This window comes from Epinephelus lanceolatus, chromosome 17 (assembly GCF_041903045.1).
Source record: "Epinephelus lanceolatus isolate andai-2023 chromosome 17, ASM4190304v1, whole genome shotgun sequence".
Classification (NCBI taxonomy): Eukaryota; Metazoa; Chordata; class Actinopteri; order Perciformes; family Serranidae; genus Epinephelus; species Epinephelus lanceolatus.
Genome location: NC_135750.1, coordinates 11,667,691 through 11,688,148, shown reverse-complemented (window position 1 = coordinate 11,688,148; position 20,458 = coordinate 11,667,691). Strand labels below are relative to the sequence as shown.

Below are 20,458 nucleotides of genomic sequence, written 5' to 3'. Positions count from 1 at the left end.
GCTAGAGGAGCTCAGGAGGAACATTTCTATTCCAGGTAACTCCCTCTAGAACTGTTTTCACTCATCTTGAACTGTGAGGGCGTTCATGAGTCACAAGTTGCTGGCAGGACAAAAAAACTGAAATTTTCATCCATGTGACAAAGTGTGTTGATGTTTTGATAGTCCTCCGTGTCTCCTGGTCTGAAGGAGTTTGTTCCTCTGGTGTCGTTGCAGACTGGCAGAAGACGGAGGCCCAGAAGAGACGAGAGCAGCTGCTGCTGGATGAGCTGGTCATACTGGTCAACAAACGAGACGCGCTGGTCAGGGACCTGGACGCCCAGGAGAAACAGTGAGTTACCACACAATCCTCCAACACCACACACACACAGAACACACACACAGAACAAGACTGAGTCTAAAACATTAATGTAAACTCTGGGAACATCCGACCCCTGTTTGGTGAGTCAGTGTGAGAGCGTCTGCTGCCTATCTGTACGTTTCCAGAGCTCCCTCAGAAACTGTAGTGAACACATCGCAGGGCATGTTGCATTCCAGCCGGCCTGCATGCATGCGCAGCAGCAGCAGCAGCACACCTGCATGGGCGGGATCCTTTCCAGATTGGCGGCACCGCCCGCCAACAGGGTGCCAGGCGGGTGAAAGGTCGGAGCTCGGCCCCTGGCGCTAGGCCACTCCACAGGCGGCACGGCGACGGTTGCCTCAGCACTGACTGTGTTACCTGTGTGTGTGTGTGTGTGTGTGTGTGTGTATTCTACCTCCTCCCTGCTTCCCCTGACACATCTGACCTTTTGACCTCTGCCCTCCGCAGGGCCGAGGAGGAGGACGAGCACCTGGAGAGGACGCTGGAGCAGAACAAAGGAAAGATGGCCAAGAAGGAGGAGAAGTGTGTGCTTCAATGATTGTCATTTCAGAAAAACGCAACCAACAAATGTAGCCGATAAAAGAAATGTACCATTATTATAATTATTATTATGAATATTATTATGATTATTATTGGATAGTAGCTTTCCTAGACATTTCTATCAGTTACTGGAATCCTGATGTGGTTGTTGTTTTGGTCAAATTAACCAGAGAGACGGGGCCGAACTCAAAGGCCCTGTGATGCCTTTGCACCAACTTTATACTGACTCAAACTGTCCCACTTATATACGATATTTTTTATTTGAATTCTCATTTTCTTTACCAGGAACGGTACTTTGTGTATGTAATATTAATATGTAAGAGACACGAGCAGTGCGAACCCTGTGTGACATTTGCATGTACTGATGCAGCAGCACAGCCTCCTCTGTCTGAATGTGGAGACCAGTCGGTTTGAGGTACAGCACAACTGGGTTTAATGGGGGGAATGTTTTTTTCTCATCACGTTGAGAAGATGACGTTTCAGTTGGACTTTTAAAAGGAGAAAAAAAAGAGTCGTTATAATATCAGTCTCGTCAAGCTACTTCATTACTTGACTGTGTGTCTTTTAATTATTTCATTTTAGAGTTTTTACTTGTAAGATATCTTAAAGGGGGGACGCATTCATAAATCTTGCATAAATCTTAACTTTCCTATTGCTTTTTTTAAATTGTCTTGGCTTGAAAGCAGTTTACCAAAAGAAAGATCATGTTTAAAAAAAAATCTCATGTTGTATATTTTCATCACTGCTCTGACCAATAGCTTCCAAAATCCTCTCTTGTTTTATTGTCAGGATTCATGCAGTCAGAAACAAAAATATATATATATTATTTATTGCCGTTTGTCCTTTTAAGCTGCTTGTAAGTGAACCTACCATCACGTTTCATGTGCGTTTTTTTTTTGCTCAACAACTTTTTGGTTTCTATTTATTGTATTCTGAAGAAGAGAAATATGCTTCCACGTGCATCACTTAGAGCTCCACATCTGGTGCAGTTGTCCTTTACGTGTTGAACATTTATCTGTTTATTTATTCCAGTGTCATAACCCAAGTCTTCAATAATAAAGTCCTTATGATTTCATACTCCACAAAGGCAGCGTGTGGCGTGTTTTTAACTCTTCATTTTAAAGCTGCAGGTGTTTAATTTGCACGCATTTGGACGCTGTTTTTTGATTATTTTAATATTTAAACATGGAGTTTTAGAGCATGTGTCGCTCTACAGTGTGATATTTTTTATTTATATAATTGCACACACACTTCTAAAACTTGTAATCCCAATACTTTCAATCATTTTACCTCCAATCCCACATGATCCAGACCGTATTCCTGATCTCTCTCTTTCCACACAAAAAAAACTTATTGAAATGCATGCACGCCTTTGGCTGCAGCGCTGCACATAAGTGGCCCCTATCACTGCATTCACCAGCGAGCGTTGCGTTTAGCAATGCTTATTATTCGGCGCTCTGTTCAATCCCCCTGCGACTTGTGCGTGTTTATAAATTAAAATTGGCGTTCGGGTTTTTGTTTGAGGTCGTTGCTGAGCAGGTTCCTCCGAGGAAGATTAGAGAAATCACTTTGTACCGAGCAGATGTTTTTTCCCCTCCTCTCCCTCTCTGTGTTTCTCTCTGGGCCGCTTCTGTGCGCGCTGGAGACGGAGGGCAGAGCTGCAGAGGCTCGGTCACCCGCAACCAGAGATGGAGATGGAAATAAAAACTGGAAAACTATCAATATTAATTTTCAGATGTAGAAAAATAATATTTAACCACTTTATAATTCCCACAGCAGCAGTTTCCTGGACGCACACTGGTGTCAAACTAAAATAAAAGTGGAAAATGTCCCTGCAGTAAGAAGCAGGATGTCTGTGGTTGAACCCTCCACACCATCCCTGCAGGCAGCCTCCCATCCCCGATTAAAGCAGGGAAATAGGTTGTGACAGCAGACGTCCTCCCTGGCCTTTCTAATACTTTCAAATTAATTTGCTGATTCGTTTCTTCTCTGCTTGGGACCGACTGTACGTGCACATTACGCACTCCACGTCCCCCGAGGCGCTTTGTTTTAGTTTGTATTATAGCGCGTTTATCACGGGGGTCTGTGATCTGCACAGTAAAAAGCAAAGAGCCAAAACGGTGAAGGACGTTTCGCTCGGTGCCGAGTGAGTGAGTGAGTGTGTGTGAGGGAGAAAGTGTGTGTGGGAAAACCTTAAAAATTATTCACAATGCCTGTCACTTGTGCATGGATTTAAACCTGTTACATGAATATTTTAAATATGCTCTGTGTTGTTTTAAAAGCTGGATGATTCTAGAAAATTCCATGCGTAAAACTAAAGTTTAGTTCCTGAATTTGACCAAAAGTTTTCATGTTTCTTCCTCTGAACATCAGAATTAAATCAACAGCAGCTTAAGTGCAGGCCTAAAGAAACAAATATCAGATCATACATCTAATATTTTAACATATTTGATACATTTGTTTGGCATTAAAAAAGATTAAAATATCAGATAGAGTCGTGTCTTACCTCCTCAGCATGACCCGGGTGTCATTAATGTTCCTGCTGGAGCAGAAGGAGTCAAAAACATTTGGAGTCAGTTTCCTATTTTTCAGTGAATAAGAGCGACGCGCTGCGTAAAAGACGGCGGTGCCTCGGCGCTGCTGTGCAGCTGAGGATCCTTCAGCTGAATGGATTATCTCCTGAGCTTTGATGTCTCCTGGCCTCACCTCACAGGTGCTGAGCGCCGCTCGGCCCTGTGCTTTACTTCCTTTCCCCGCCGCCGTCCAAAAACCTGCACCTGAGGGAGCCCGGGTCTCTGCGTGCAGCGCCGGGGCTCCTACAGCACTGTGTTTTATGCATCATCGTTTTAATAAGCACCGACAACATCCCCGCAGATCCCCGCTTCCAATCCTGCCGGCTGAAGGGACAAAACTTTTCCCCCTCCTCTCCTCGCCGCCTAATCCCAGGCTTTACCAGCTCAGCATTAAGAAAATTCAACTGCAATTTGGGATTAGACAAAATACTCTTATTACAAAAGGTTGGTGCAACTTGATAACTTGATACTTGTTCAGGGGTTTATCTCGGGGTCTTACTCACATCGAGAGAGGAGGAAAAAAACAAGAAATGTAGGGGAAATGTCAGAATAACCCGACTCTTTTGTGTTGTGAGGGCCATATTTGTTGAATGGCCTTTTTGCATAATTTAACGGGAGCCTGTGTGTGTTTGTGTGTGTGTGTGCGCGCGCAGAGGAGAGGTGGGGTGATGGTATTTCGGTCAGACCCTCCGCAGGCCCTCTGACTGCTCGGACTTCAGATGTGGTGGAAATAAAAAGGTGCGTAAAAGTGTTTGACCTCCAGTCAGCAGCCGGGCAACACAAACCCAAATCAATTAACCCCCCTCCCCAAAAAACATGTCGCATCTCCTCTCCTCATATCATCACCTCATTCATACATTTGAACGTGCGTAAAAACATGGACTTTATTCGTGTATGCTGAGGTGCGTTCATGCGCCCTTTCCCTCCACTGTGCTCCTGCCTGCATCACTACAGGCCTCCGCACACAACCTCCAACATCACTTTGTTCCTCTTTTTTTTTTACCATTGATGTCTAAGTTTCTCTGTCAAAGTGCTCTCGTCGATGACTTTTAAGTCTTTTAAGGCCTCCACTTTGATACTCCTCCTCCTCCTCCTCCTCCTCCTCACACACACACACACACACGCACGTAAAAATGTAATTTCCATCCCTGCAGCTTCTCTCTGAACATTAGCTCGCTTTCAGCTCGGGCCCTCGTTTACAGAAGTTGCAGAGATCCACAAAAGAATAGCCCGAGCTGAGCTGCTGCATCCCCGCGACCCTCACTGACACCCGGGCTAAAAAACACAGCAGAGAAAATACTGTTTGTTTTTGTGTGTGATGGGTTAAAAACACATTAAAAAACACCGACATATAAAGTGCAGGATTTGATTCAGTGACCGCAGCTTTTTGGTGCTGATTTTTCTTCTTCTGCGGATTCTTCTTTTTCCTCCGCAGTGAGTTTGAGGTCTATCCCTATTAAAGTTTACGTCAACCATCCTCAAATGTAATTCTAAATGGGGATTAGACCTCATTAATATTCATGAGGACTGGTGTGTGTGTGGAGAGGGAGAGGAGGGGGTGTATCACAATAAAATCAAAATGGATAAATTTAACTTCTTTCCTCCTTTTTTGTTATTTCTCACGTTCAGTTTTTGGAGGGTGAGAAATATCACAGAGGAATTAACGGTAATAATAAAAGTATTAATAATTTTAAAAAGCAGCTGAGGCTTCCCGGCCTGTCGGAAATGTGTTTTGTGGTGAAAATGCGGCTTTCTGTCAAACTAAACACCCTGTCAAACATTTTAAGCCTCACAAAAAACATTTTCCATCTCTGGAAACATTTGAAATCATAATTTTTATTTCATTTAACAAAAAAATAATGTATTTGAGAATAAGACACCGTGTGATTCAAGGATGCTAAAAACTGTCTGATTATTTAGAGGAAAATGTTTTTTAATGGAGGAAAAGTGCAGATTTTATTTTATTTTTTGACAGGATACCTCCAGTGTTTCCTCCACTGAGCTCCGTGCAAATTATAAAATAAGAAACTATTCGCGTAAAATGTGAATAACCGCTAAATTCATCTTTTACGCACTCTCAGCTCTACACTCTCTGTTTCTCCTGCAGGCCTGTGAAACATTTCCATCTTTTTAAAAACCTCTCTTTGGTTCGTCTGGTCTCGGGACCGGGACCGAGAGGAAGGAGGGAGGTGGGGGTGAAGTGGGAGTGGGCGCTCCCGGCTGCCTCTGTGCGCCCATAGGCCGCCCCCGCCGTCCGTCAGCCCGGGGACGCGCTCCCATTGGCTGCAGGAGGCGGATCCGCAGGTGTCCTCCGCTCATAGAGGCGCAGGGCGGAGAGAAGGTGATCAATCTCCATCCGTCTCCATTAGAAATCACCTTAACACTCTGACAGACAACGACAAGCCCCCTGAAAGCAAATGAGTTTGATTTATTTGGCTGCAAAAACACGCGGAACCGCACCGAGGACGCGTTGGTGACGCCCGCGCGCTGATAACTGCGTGTTTTTTTGTGTCCGTGATGCTGCCCGGTTTGCACATTGTTGTTTGTTTCTGAGCAAGTCTGCCGCTGTTTGAGTTTTGTGCCCTGCAGACTTCCTACTGCTGGATAATTTCACTGCTGCTCGCCTCCTGTGACCCGACAGCTCGGGAGAAGGGAAGAGGAGAAAAACAAGGTAAAGTTTCTTCAGTTTTACACATTCAAAGTCGATTAATGTCGAGTTTGTGCGCGTTTTTACGCACAGGAACAAACGGTGCAGCGTTAACAGAAGCAGCTAAAGTGTGGAAGCGACAGAAAGTCACTTTTTTAGACATTTCAGGAGCGGGTTTTCACGTTTAACTGTGACATATGGACCGCGTGATTTCAATTTGCACCGCTGCACGTTTGCAGGAATTTTTTTTAGCGGATATATCAATTAATCCTCACCGTGGAGGACTCCGACCTGAACTGGATGAATTGAGTCAACTTCCTCCGGAGTAGATAATTTTAATATTTCTATTCCAGTTCGTTCCTGCGAGTTTTTTTTTATTTGAGAGCAATTGGCCATTAAAGCGTTTGAACCACTTAGTAGATAATTGGAGAGGCGTGTTTTGGTTTTTGTTAATTTATTTTGCTGATAAGAGCCCTTCTGAAACGCTCTCTCCCCGGAGGTCTAATCTAAATTCTAATTGAGTTCATTTGCACCGAGATCTCGCCTTTTCACTCTCCGGCCTGGCAGGGCTGCAGAACGCGCTGCGAGGAGCCGCTGGAATACACGTTTGGTTAGTTCAGGTTTGGTTTTGGTCAGTCAGGAGCTCATTGTTAAAATAATCTGCTCTGCAGAGACTCTAATTTAATTCACACCATTTGAACATCAGGCTGTTTTTATGGGTGAGATAATTCTGCACTTATAGAGGTGAAAATCAAACTTTAAAATCAGCTTTAAAAATAGATTTCATGCTTTCAAACCTCCTGCAAGATTATCAGTGTTGTCTAAATGTAAATGCAGGTTATTTTAATGTGTAAGGAGATGATGAATTAGTGGATTAATATATTTTGAGATGTTATTTTCCCCTAAATGTTGTCTTTAATTCAGTCGTGTTTACTGAGAGAAACAAACAACCAAAAAGCAAATAACGTGGCCTGTAAATAAACAGTTTTAAAACCACAGAAAGGGTCAACAAATCATAATTATGCTTTATAGAAAATATAATTTTACCGTGAGTATTTTAATCTGGAGAAAACCAAAAAGTGAGGAAATAATTTGACTTTTTTTTTTTTTTTTTTTTTTTAAAGTTTGGGTCTTTACCCCTGAGCCTTAACATAAAAGCGAGGTCACTTATCTTTTCACAAATAAATCAGACTCCTCAGATGTTTCTCTGTAAATATAAATATAAATTTACCCTCATACCAAAACGGATTATTTTGATGTATTTTTATTCCTCTGTGGGTTCAGTTGATTTCAGATCCACAGGAGCCTCGCTGTGGTCAAAATACACACAAAGTCTGACGACCCGAAACAAACAGAATGAGCGAGTACAGAAAGACTTGAGACAACCACAGCTGTGATTTTTTATAGATTATCAAACCACATCCATAATCCAGCTTTATATAACTGTGAGTGAGTGTGTGTAGTGTCAGTGCAGGCCTTCACACACACACACCGAACACACTCATATTAAAGTCAGGAAGCGAGTTTACACTTTAAACTTTATTTTTCTTGCAATGAAAATAATTCAAACACAACTGCAGGGAAATAAGTGACAATAATAATAAAAGGAAAATTTGGAAATTAGATTTATTGTTGAAAATCTTCTTGCAGCGTTTTGCTTTTTGACTTTAGAAGTGACTAAAGTTTTGAAAAAAGTGAGTCCAGTGTCACACTAATTATTGGCTGCGTAAAACTGTGCATGACATCATAGAGGACAACAGATTATTTTGGTTGAATTATTGAGTTCTGTTTGCTTTGTTTTAAAGGAGAATTTAGATCATCTTCTAAAGTAAAAATAGCAAAGCTCGCGGTATTTTAACAACATGACAAATGGAGAAAATGTAGGATTAAAAAGAAGAGCCTATTCTGCAGCTAGGAGGTGATGGTCATTTTAAAAATAAATGTGCAGATCAACATTCATGCAATGTGTGCTCACACACACGGGGAAAAAATCAAATGTATTGACACAAACACAGGATCATCCTTACTAATAACTTGCATATTTTTACCTTAACTTTCTTCGTCGTCTTATTAGATTTTAGTTCACGTTTAAAAAAGATTAAAGACGTGACTGCAGTGTGGTTTGTGGATGAAAAGCTGTGTACCGTCAGGTTTTATTTTGCTCCGCTGGGGTCGTGAGTTGGAGCCGTTTGACCCCGGTTATCCTCTCAACGAAAATCCAATATTCCTGAAGGGATTTTAATGTTCGTCTCTGCCTCTAAATGACCAGTTTATCGTCCAGTAATTCGCGCTTTCATATCCTGCTGCCACTAAATAATAACTAAGGGATTTTATTAACTTTATGCTTCTGTATTTGTTGGCGTTTTCATGCGTAATGTCCCAGTTTGATTCGTTTGGAAAAGTGAGAATGGAGCGAGATTTATAACAGCTGAACATCAAACAATAGAAAAGACTGAAATGCGCACGTGTCATTGTGAACTTACATTTAGGAGTTTTATCTTAAATGTTGGTGCCAAAAAAAAGTCTTTTCTAAATATTCTCCGTGCGTTTAGGATGAATTAGGCCCTCACCAAAGCCTGTTTTTCTTCCTCTATAATGTTCCTAATATTTCCTCCTGCATGTGCGCAGTGACTTGGATCGGCCCCCTGTCCCGTCAAGCTGCAGCATCGGGGGAAACCGAACCACTGGTCTGAGCTGGGTGGAGCTGTGACCGCCTGTAGCATGATGTCCTACCTCAAACAGCCCCCCTACGGCGTCAACGGCCTGGGGCTCAGCGGCGCTGCCATGGACCTGCTGCACCCCTCAGTGGGCTACCCAGGTAGGAGACCAACACACACACACACACACACACACACACAGCCTACTCACAAACACTTTTAAACACGAATGCACCCAGTCAACTATAAGACCTCCAGACAATAATGGAAAATTACCAAAATATTTTCAAGTCAGTAAAGATGTTTTTAGCCGGTAATAATAGTAATAAGTGTGTTTGGGGGCCTTCATGGATAAATAAGAGTTTCAAAAGTGTATTTATACTGTGTAAAATATATATTTTTATACCAATTTGACCAGTGTAAGTATGATGTAAGATGTGTATCATGAATGGGCATGATAAAGGAAATAATAGGCTACACATTCAGATGGTGTAAAGTAATATGAACTGCCTTTATCTTCTTCTGTCAGCAAGGAACAGTAACCGACTTTTTAATCTAATAGGCATAAAAAGAAACATTTAATAGGCCTTCAACTAAACACTGATGATTTTTATCAATATAAAAATAAAGAGAGGTTGAAGTTAAATCGTCTTTATTTCTCCACAGTAGAAAACAGCATCAGAATCAAACTTTTTTTCACTTTAATAATAACCATAACAATAAAAATCACATAGCAAAACTTTTAATATTAAAAAAAAAATATGGACATCATGTTTAAGTAAGGATGCCGCTATATACTGTCTGTAAAATTATATTATTTAACATTTCTCTGGTGTTTTCTCCTCCTCCTCTGTGTGTGTGTGTGTCGGGCGTCTCCTCTGCAGCGACTCCCAGGAAGCAGCGTCGGGAGCGGACCACCTTCACCCGCTCTCAGCTCGACGTCCTGGAGGCTCTGTTCGCCAAAACCCGGTACCCAGATATTTTCATGCGAGAGGAGGTGGCACTGAAGATCAACCTGCCGGAGTCCAGAGTCCAGGTGAGACATGAAACATGTTCAACTCTGTATTTATACACGCTGTGTGTGTTGGGTAAAACAGTGGCAACGTCCCAAAGCACACACACACCTGACAGGACCAACGGTTAACTCTGCATAGCCTATATATGAACTTAATACGATTAATTAATTATGTTATTAATATTAAACGGTTACATCTTTCATACAAAGACACATGTTTACTATTATATGCTATTATAACACGTAAAACTTAATACCAGCAACTTAAAGGCCTGTAAACGTTAAACGGTCAAAGGAGGATTTCAACGGTTAAATTTAAACTGACGTTAACGTTTAGCTAGTTAGCTTTTTTAGCTATGAGCTGCTGTTACACTGCGGCTAATCAAAATTAATTAATAATTTATTTATTTAAAAAGTGTGCTAGTTCAAAATTATTTAATTTCTCGACACTCTTTGTAATTAGAACATTGTTTTCTTTACAGCAATTAATTTTTCGTTATTATTTTAGAAACGGACCGTTGCTGTTGCCATTTCCGGTTGATGCTAATTAAAGTTTAACGTTAGCTAACTGTTAGCTAGCTTGCTATTAATGATATCGTCCTAATATCGTCGACAAATCCAATTATGCTACCGGTAAAATAAATATTTTTCCTGGTATTTATGCCCGTAAATATGACTAAAAACCTACTTTGTTGTGTGCTTTAACATGAGGATTATATAATTAACATCTAAGGAAAATATTAAGAATATTTTTAGGCCTGATAGATTACAGTTCGTTGAGTTCAGTGATTTAAGCCTCTTTTTAAAGGAGATAATAGCGGTCGTATGGATTAATATTGATCAATAATAGTGGGATTATAGCTGGTATTATTATGATACACACTGGTTTATTAGCTGTTTAGTTACTGGTGAAGTAACTGTAACGTGTTACTAACCGGTGAGCAGGGGCAGTTTAACGTGTTTGGTGCGTTCAATGGTTGTGGTTATTTCTACAATCCGCTCTTACCCACCTGTTTCTGGTTTAGCTCACCTTCACCACTTCATCTCATGCAGGTAGATAAATCAGTTTGTATACACGGATGTAAACAAAACTACATTTCCGATCAGGAAAGCTTACTTTTCAGCTGAACCAGTTTCTCATTATGATTTGATGCGACCTAGCTGAAGTCTGTGTAATTTGATCTGAAATATGGGATCTATAATGAAGAGGTTGGGAGCACGCCAGCAAATACTCCACAAACAACTCACTGGTGTACGACCATGTTGAACAAATACTACTCTTGAAAGGCATTAGGGGAAAACCAAGGCCTCTCGCTCTCACACAATTTGAGTTATTCTCAGAATGTGTGTGTGAAACAAAATGCTCTACATGATCCTACCCTCTCGGTGCTCTAGAGTTACCCTACTGTGTGCTGAAACCCAATAGCCTGTTATCTTAGAGCCGTCTACCAGGTATGAAATTAGACCCCTGGCTGGTCCAAGCCAAGGGGCCGCAGTGGAAATGAACCTTGATGGCTAATAACCCCCAATTTTCCTCCATAATGTACTCCCAGCATGGCCTGGGAGTATCTTTTTTTTCTTATGAAATGCTGAGGTTGTTTGTGTGTACGGTTGCTAACTCCTGGCTGCTGTTCTCGCTTGTAGGTGTGGTTCAAGAACCGGAGGGCCAAGTGTCGCCAGCAGCAGCAGAGCGGCAGCAGTGCCAAAGCCAGGCCGCCCAAGAAGAAGTCTTCTCCGGCCAGGGAGAGCACCGGCTCTGAGAGCAGCGGCCAGTTCACGCCTCCTGCCGTCTCCAGCACGGGCTCGTCCTCATCTTCATCCTCCTCCACCAATCACACGGGCCCGGCGGCGCTTAGCAGCACCTCTACCTCCATCAGCACCGTCTCCTCCATCTGGAGCCCCGCTATCTCCCCTGGAAACGCTCCTGCTCCTGCAGTGGCCCCGCTCCCCGAGCCAGGACCCCCTTCTAATGCCTCCTGTATGCAGCGTTCAATGTCAGGCTCCGCCGCCGCCGCCACATCCTACCCCATGTCCTACAACCAGACGCCGGGCTATGGCCAGGGCTACCCCACCCCATCCAGCTCTTACTTCAGCGGCGTGGACTGCGGCTCTTACCTGGCCCCCATGCACTCCCACCACCACCCCCACCAGCTCAGCCCCATGACGGCCTCCTCCATGTCAGGCCACCCGCACCACCACATCAGCCAGTCATCAGGCCACCACCATCACCACCACCACCACCAGGCCTATGGCGGCTCCAGCCTGGCCTTCAACTCCTCCGACTGCCTGGATTACAAAGAGCAGACTGCAGCCTCCTCGTGGAAGCTCAACTTTAACACCACAGACTGCTTGGACTACAAAGACCAGGCCTCCTGGAGGTTCCAAGTCTTGTGATCAGGCTTTTTCCCCCTTCTTCCCTCCCTGCTCGTCAACTCCCTCTTCTTCTTTTATTTTCCAGATTAGCATATTGCTTGTTTTTAAAGACAAAAAGAGTTTATGAACCATAAGATAACAAGATAGCAGCAGGAATGCTCAACAATCGGACTTTGTTTTTCCTCCCTCTAGTCCTCCACGTCTTTATAAAAAAAAAAAAAAAAGAAACAGTCCCTACGTATGAAGAGAAAACATCAGGAGCAGTTTCCTGACGATGAAGAATGGGGTTTTTAAGACGCTCATTCTTGGATGACCTTAAGAAAACCAAACTGTTTTTCAAAACTAAAAAAAAGTCATTTCAACCAAACTCCTTTGACCACCAGCTCTCTGGCTCTCTGGATGGGAGGAATATTTTCCCCTCTGGTGCACCAACAGGAACTGCCTGCAGTGCCCCTCTTTACCTCCAAACCCAATCAAATCCTGTATAGTTTTTATTTCTGAAATTTGTTATTTTAGGATGACAGAGATTTTTAGTCAGCTGCGCCGAGGAGCTGAAATATGTAAATATGTATTTGGGTCAGTTACAGTGACCATGTTTAGTTTGTGTTTTTTTTCCCGAATTTGAAATTGTTTATTACCACTTTGGGAGTTAAAAAAAAAGAAAAACCTGTATGTAAATCTTTCCAAATATTCCAAAGAGAACAAATTGGCCATAAAGTTCAGCTTTTATATACATTGTTTTAAAAATGTTTTGGCAATTTGAAATGTCTTGGAGGGAAAAATCTAAAATATAGATGCAGAACTATTCTGGGCGTTCGTCCAGGTTACAGTTTGTTTTCCGGATATTATTATTCTAACCTCTATACATTTTCAAACCAGACCTCCTCTCTTGGGCATTGTCGTGATATTGGACATGTTTGAACCGCAGCACTTGGCTTGATAATGGAGTCAGAGCATTTTTTTTTATTTTTTGGAGAGGAAAAATGTGGATTTATAGCTCCAAAATGACAGTAAGATGTTGAATGTATCTTTAAGGCGAACCACCCTTACATACATGTTCATCCAATAAAGATCCGTTAAGTCATATTTATTTTCCACAGTGGATTCTGTCTTTGGTTCCCAACAGGGAGTCAACTTTTTATTTTTATTTATTTATTCTTTAGATGCATGTACAGCAGCAAATTACCAACTCAAGATTGCTGTTTTCTCTCATTTGAATTAGTCACACTTTTATTTAAAAGCTTGTTGATTTTGTTTATTTCCTAATTATAACGGGGTAAATGCAAATTAGGCCATAATTAATACAAGCCATGAACGCGTGTAGGCCCCGCATTTCCATTTTAGAGAGCAGCCAGTTTTAATCCTCTCTGTCTCTGACTTAAATTGAAACACTAACATCTCCCCTCGCTTTAGGGAGACCAAGTGTCTTTTTAAACTGCGGCGTTAAAAAGCCCTAAATATTGAGCCGCGAGACATTTGATCGAGGCGTAATTGAATGCAGCGCTGTAATGGCGTGATAATTACTCCTGCGCCCTGAGTTGGTTTCTCCAAAATAACCTGCAGGAATTTCACCGCCTCTGATGCGGTAATTACGTAGGTGGGGCCAGGTTAGGGGGTCAGATGTAAGTGTGTGTGTGTGTGTGTGTGTGTCTAGTGCTCGCAGGCATAAACGCATTATAAAACAGGAGGAGGAGGGGGAGTTAAAGAAAATATCGCATCAGTTCTCTGGCAAGGTTGTTTTGGACGAGCGTGTTTGAGCCGTGAAGGCCGCACTGAGAGCAGCAGAAACAGGTTTCATGCAAATTAATGGCCCCGATCAAAACAACCGTCCTTGTGCAAAGAAATTACCCCCCAAAAGAGAAACGCTGTTGTTTTAATTAAGACAAACAGGAGCTTCTTTAACTGAATGCGAAGATTGAACAGAAATTAACCCATTAAGTGTCTCTAATGAGGGCTGCAGCTAACCTAACCATCACATTAATCACTTAGATTGATTATTGTTTTGTCTTTTTGTCTGTTTCCCACACCTTCATCTAACCCACCAAAATATCCACTATTTTTTTTAAATAAGACAAAAAAGCAGCCAATTAGTCAATTATTAAAAATAGTTGCTGGTTAATTTTCTCTCTGACTAATCGATTAATAAGCTAATCATTTCAGCTCGTTTCAGGATGAGGAAACATATTACTCACAGCTTTTTACGTGTTAAATATGAGGCAGTTTTACTTACTTATGCCTCTAAAGATATTAATAAATTAATAATCTGAGAGGGTAAAACTCACTCTTTGCTGGCAGATCTAAACTTCTGAGGAGGGGTCGCAGGTTGTCACAAGTTAAAGTTTATCTGAAAGACAGAAAAGAAACATACAATTAATTTTTTGTGGGATTTTGCTCTTTTTTTTTTTATAGATATGAGAGTTTTACTTCTTTGTTTAGTTTGGATGATTTTTAGATGCACAATGTGAGAGGTTTTACAGCCTGTGATATTCTATTGATAGGCTATTTCAGATAATTTTACCCACTCAGGCCTCTAAAAATCAAAATGAAACATTATCAGAGAGAAAATCTCAAGATCACAACTGATTTGCTGCATTTTAAATTGTCACGAGCCTAAAAATGTTGCGCACCACTGTCTCAAATCTAATCAACCTGATCAGAATTACCAGCCTGATCAATCCCCACTGTAGGCCTCTGTGTGCCTGTGCAGAGCCTGTTTCAGCTGCAGCCTGTCCCCTCTCTCTGTCTCTCTTTATGTAAATGAAGCCCGCAGCAGCTGAATAAATATCTGCCGACCAGGACATTAAACATGTTTGCGCCAAGACGCGCAAACAGCGCAGCGAGTGTCCACCAACAGCGGCGGATTTGTTCGGATTTGCATCAAACAAACATTTGCGACCAAAAATCTTGTGGGATGGTTGAAAAGAGGGAGAGAGAGAGAGGGAGACAGAGCCACAGGTCCGTCATGAGACAGCTGCTCACCTTCAAACAGCGGCTGAGCGGTGGAAACGTTTCTGACAAAAGCGCAGAGCTCCGTTATTTAATGTTTCCTCTGAGGATGTGAAGCTGCAGCCGACGTGTCACATACACACATGCAGGAGGTGCTTTTCTACAGCAGTCAGGACACTGGCTCAATAATAACACTGTAAAATGATAATAAAAGCAGAAACACATTTTTATAATGACTAATTTCAGGCTTCGGAAGATTTTGGAGATACAGAGCGAATAAAACGGGGATGAGAGAAGTTATGGCTAAAGTATATTTAATCCTGCGCTAATGTGAAAGACGTAAGATTTACACTGAGGAGGAGGAGCGTTTTGTTTCTGCAGAAAAATAAGACCGAATCTAACATTTAAAGGATTGTTTACCCGCTGTAGCTGCGACATAAAGCTGCAGGTGAAACAGCGTCTCGACTTGTTTGAAGAGAACAAAACATCTTGTAATACAAATAGTAACCGCATCAACCACCCGTAATCAATAGGCAAATTATTTTGTTCTCATCGCGATTTCCTGCAGCTGTTTGTGCAGCAAACGGTGTCTTACATTCAGTATTTAAATCTCGTGCCGCCTATTTGTCATCAAACACGACATAAAATGATGTAAATCTGTGTTGTTTTAGTCAACTGGATGAAAGAGGAGCCTCGCTTTAATTTACCTTTGTTACACGCTTCAGCTGCTGGTAGATTTATTTTGGGGTTAAATTTGGAAGTGTATTGTTTCAGGAAACAAGAGAATATTTCCCAAAATGCAAGATAATTAATACTGTAATTAGTTTGTTTTTGGATCGATTTAAATTTCATTTATTTGCATCATCAAACTCTCAAGAGCTGAAACTTTACAACAAAGAAAAACATCCATATTTAGATAAGTAAACAACCTAAAACCACATTTTAATAATTTAAAATTAATATTTTTGTCCTTTCATAATATTCACACTTCATTTGTACATGTGTTTTTATTGATTTTAGTTTTAAATTTAAATTATGTTTAATGGTGCAGCCATGTTAGTTTATTGCAAACACACACATCTGCTTACTTTAGTTTACTATGATGTTTCCAATGTGTTAAAACACACCTTGAATTAACAGGTATCTTCAAATGATCACTGATCTAAATCCTAAATAATCTTGAACATACTGTAATTATCAACCTTCTTTGATATGCCAGACATTTAAAGACAAGCACTAAACATTTTATTATTAGTTAATGATAATCCAAATTAGTTATTTGTTCTCAGACTCTCCTTCTACACTTTCTCTAAATTTGCCAAATAATTTTGTTTTTCCTCTTCAGATAAACAAAAAAAGCCAAATATGTTGATACCAAAGTGTTTTTATCACGGCCTCGTCTGAGCTGCACAAAGGAGCAAGAACCCAAATCCACCTCTACCTTAGAGAAGGTTTCAGTGATTATAAGTTGATGATATAGTCTAATAGTCAAATAGTTTCTGTCTTTGTTTGACACATCTTTCTGATTTTTAGAGATTCAAATTCTTGGAGTGCTTTGAGAGGATTTTAGGTGAACACAGAGCTCAACCAGCATGCTTTTAGGGACACTAGTGACTGATAAACAATGTCGTAAATCTTTGAAATTGATAATATTCTTTTATCAGCATTTCATTAAAGCCTCTAAAATGTCAAAGTGTTAAAATTAGGAGCCAAGGTTGAAAAATTAAAGAGATACATACAAGGATTTCTGCAGCTCCATTCAAGGAAAGTCCGTCACTTAATAAAAAAGCACATTACTGGAGCAGTTCATCACTTTAACACTTGTGTGTGTATGAGTGTGTCGTTTCAACCTGAGCTGAGGGTCTTCACATTGTTCAATAGGACAATCGATTGCAGAGCGTCGCCTGTTGTCAACTGTTGACCTTTTGGCCTCTCGCCTGCTCCGGTGAGAGGTGTGTGTGAATGTGGGTGGACTGGAAACTGTTGACATTTTGTTCACACTTGTCCAGGAGATGAACTGGAACCGAGCTGGACCTTTTTTTTTTTGTCTTTGCATGAGTGGTTGTGATTTGTATCTAGAAACAGAGACAGACAGTGACAGATAAAGACAGACAGAAACTTTGGTGTGTGAGACCTCGCAGGCCTCGATGAGTTAAAGTGTGTGTGTGTGTGAGAGAGAGAGAAGAGTCTGGAAGGGACAGCAGATGCGCTGATAGCAGCCTGCATGCTGGGACTGTTTTCTTCTATTTCCATGCAGGACAGGAAAAGAAAAACTCACACTCGTCTTTCATTGGCTGCCGACTGTCGCCAGACCTTGGCATCCCCGTGTGTTCATAGGCCGGTATGAGGAGTGAGAGGTGATACAGAGGAGGATTATATTTACCTGGGAGGTTAATCTGGGGTCAACTGTACACCGACGTGGGCGGAGTCCGGGGCAATGTCTCAGGTTTCTCTGCTTTGTCAGAAAAGACTTCTTCTTGAATTTTGTTTAACATCAAGTGTGGGCACATAACGCTGGTGGTTACAGTCCGTTTTGTAGATTTTAAAGTGTTTCCTGGTCCAACATATACACATAATAAAGCCATCGACAGTCGCTTGAATCCAAACTCAAAGACGGTACCATTTGGTTCCTATGAGCGGATTTCACAGTCGAGTCCAGGTGGAGCTGGTGGAGTGAAAGCAGCTTAGTCATCCCTCCGACACAGGGCACTGACAGCATTCATGAAATTCCTCGTGGGTTTACATACTGTAGATTTAAGTTGAGCAGAGCACAGGCAGGACGATGTTGTCTTTTATCTCCTTCTGGAGGCAAACTCCTGACTCCACACCAGTGGAGTTAAAGAATGAGTTTTGGGGGGGATTTGGCCCACTGGTCACCTGACCTGAGATGTGATGAAGGTTCGGTCACCTCTCTACTTGTCAAATAGAGACCGCTCTGGTCACTCTGTTTGCCAGGGCTCACATACCGTATGGCTATGACCACGTATAACCCTGACATGCTTTGTAAAAAAGACAAACAATCTAACTAAAATGGAAGAAGTCTCTGTCCGTCTGTCCTTCAATTTTCTCGACAACCATTCATCTGATCGACTTCACACTTGGTGTGTGTATAGCTGAGGACCCAAGGCGAGCTCTTGAGATCTACAGGACATAGTCATTAGTAGTATGTTATGCACACACTGTGTAGTGTATTGAGAGGGGACACCGTCGAATGGCATGCTGGGTACAGCTTGCTTTTTATCGATCGCTACAGTACATCCAAGAACAGATGAAGACGGAGAGACTGGAGATGTTACACTGTGGTAATACTGGCAAAACATTGATTTACAGATACATATCCATTCTGAATATTCAGCTGTATTGATACAACGGTACCGGCTACGCTTTTTTGCCTTCTCTTATCAGTCATTCTGCTGTTCTCTGCATATGACCAAGGAAAGACAAGTTGTCGTCATGTTTTAGCCTTGCTGTGTTCATCTTTTAATAAAAAATCTAAATTGCCGTCAATGTCAGGTTTTCCCATGGTATTGAAAATATTGTTGAATATCAAATGTTTTTCAAGATATTGTATCAAAGTTAGAAATTCCACTCTAATTAAACACTTAAAAGATCAGCGATGTAACTTTCAGATTGAATGCATCTGTTCCCAAATAGCTAGCTGTTAGTAAATGATGCGTACACTCTAGCATTGCCAGGGGACGCGTCTATGTCAAAGCAGCTGTATCGCTCAGAAGCAAAGGAAGGGCAATATCGAGTGTGAAGCTGTTTGAATGAACGGTTTTCGATAAACAACATGCAGCAATATCACAACCCGAACTATCAGGCCATTCAGACAGGCATGATTTGAACGGGCACTGCACTACTTAAGAACAAAACACACACACAGCAGAAGAATAGAACATTTTTGTAGAAAGAAAAGCTAGCTGCTCCATGAGGCAGGTAAATACAAACGTTAATGCTAATATTAGCTTCTAACATGCTAACGATAACAAAAAGAGCTACAACAATTAAACAATTAAAGAACGATTTGATCTACAGAAAATCAATCGGCGACTAGTTTTGATCGATTAATCATTTTAGCTAGTAAAAAACAATCTCAACATTTTCCTGTTTCCAAGTTTGTTTTGAGCTTTTTTTCCCATCATCTGAACATTACAGAAAATTTAATATTTTGGGGATTTGGATGAAACAAGGCATTTGATAATATCCTGTTGTGATTGGCATTTTAAACTAATGATCTTAAATTGATTAATCAGTTAATGTAAAGTTTTCCTTTTTCAACATCTTGGTTTAGTGTGTTAGCATGCTCACATTTTCTAATTAGCACTAAACATCAACAAAGTGTGTCATCAGTTTATCAGGTTTCTGATCAGAGGGCCAAACTCCCCAAATTCAACACAGTTCTTTGACAGTTTATCAGCTTTTGTTCAGCAGCTGATCTGAGGTCAGTGGAGCAGTCAAGCACTTCCTTCCTTCTTTGACGTAGCTGATGGGAAATCATACAACAGTTTACTGGTGAAAGCAGCTCAGGGTGAGCTTTGGTTTCTCTGGACAGAACGACTCCCTTCACATCTGACTTTAGATGCTTCTCCTGACGACGTCCTCACTTCCCCCGTTCTTCGTGACTCAGATGCATTCAGGGTAAGGAGGGACGGAGCGGAGAGGTATTTGAGGAAGGCTCGTATTATCTCATCTGGAAAGGATGCGGCAGACCCTCGTCCCAAGTCGCAACTTGTCCTCTTTTAAGACCTGCAGACGTGGGAAAGCTTAATGGAGGCTTGTTGGCCTGCAGGCTTCAGTGTTTCCCACCAAGGACGTCGTCTCCGTGTGTCAATAGATTGCCGTCTGACGTGTTGGTCACATTTCCTCCTTTCAGTTTGTACTTCACTGACTAATTCCTCTCCACACACATGGAGCCAGAGGGCAGCTACTCAGAAACACTGTGTCTGCATCTGTAGACTGATGTGCAGCATGTTAGTACACAGAATATTAATACATGTAAACATAACACCTGACCTTTGACCTTTCAAACATAAAATCACAGGTTTGCCTCTGTAGGGAAATGGGAATAAACCTTTAAAAATCTGAAAAATGAATTAATTTGCAAATATTTTTAATTTCAGTAAGCTGCACATTAAATAAATCATTATGTATTGTCTGTTTAAATGCAGAAATAATGATTAAAAAGTGCAAAATTAACCATTTTCCTGCTTTAAATACTTTATATGACCTTATTAAAACACAATATGTAGAAAAGTATTAAAGTTAACCCTTACCTTAAGTGGGATTGCACATTTGATGAATGTGACAAAACATGCAAATGAACATAAAGCATTGTTATATCCCCCC

The 20,458-nt window shown here is 41.4% G+C and overlaps 2 protein-coding genes and 1 long non-coding RNA gene across 8 annotated transcripts in view; 2 read left to right on the top strand and 1 right to left on the bottom strand.

Moving 5' to 3' along the window:
* Positions 1-1,598, top strand: part of ehbp1 (EH domain binding protein 1) — a 162,787-nt gene extending 161,189 nt beyond the window's left edge. For all 5 annotated transcript variants that reach the window (XM_033612644.2, XM_078160960.1, XM_033612643.2 and 2 more), the window contains 2 exons: positions 214-328; positions 806-1,598. In XM_033612644.2, coding sequence (XP_033468535.1) covers positions 214-328; positions 806-896 — 206 coding nt within the window. In that variant the 3' untranslated portion in view covers positions 897-1,598. The remainder of the gene's footprint in view (positions 1-213; positions 329-805) is intronic.
* A 4,048-nt stretch (positions 1,599-5,646) lies between these two features.
* otx1 (orthodenticle homeobox 1) lies at positions 5,647-13,249 on the top strand. Of its 2 annotated transcripts, XM_033613911.2 has the most exons (4): positions 5,647-6,142; positions 8,747-8,936; positions 9,660-9,811; positions 11,435-13,249. In XM_033613911.2, exons 2-4 carry the CDS (start codon positions 8,840-8,842, stop codon positions 12,182-12,184), a joined length of 999 nt encoding a protein of 332 aa, XP_033469802.1. In that variant the 5' UTR covers positions 5,647-6,142; positions 8,747-8,839; the 3' UTR covers positions 12,185-13,249. The 2 variants fall into 2 exon arrangements, with proteins under 2 accessions (XP_033469802.1, XP_078017085.1); XM_078160959.1 differs by lacking the exons at positions 5,647-6,142; positions 8,747-8,936 and having other exon boundaries at positions 9,266-9,811.
* Positions 9,654-20,435, bottom strand: LOC117248693 (uncharacterized). Its single transcript, XR_004500929.2, has 3 exons — positions 15,143-20,435; positions 14,446-14,507; positions 9,654-9,790 (listed from the first exon to the last, which is right to left on the bottom strand). It is a non-coding gene; the product is annotated as an uncharacterized LOC117248693 (long non-coding RNA).
* Positions 20,436-20,458: the final 23 nt, after the last annotated feature.

Excerpts from the sequence above, each read along its gene's own strand:
- otx1 (XM_078160959.1), top strand. The coding sequence starts at position 9,560 with ATGCCGCTATATACTGTCTGTAAAATTATATTATTTAACATTTCTCTG. Across the intron at positions 9,812-11,434 it reads TGCCGGAGTCCAGAGTCCAG|GTGTGGTTCAAGAACCGGAG; the intron begins GTGAGACATGAA and ends TCTCGCTTGTAG.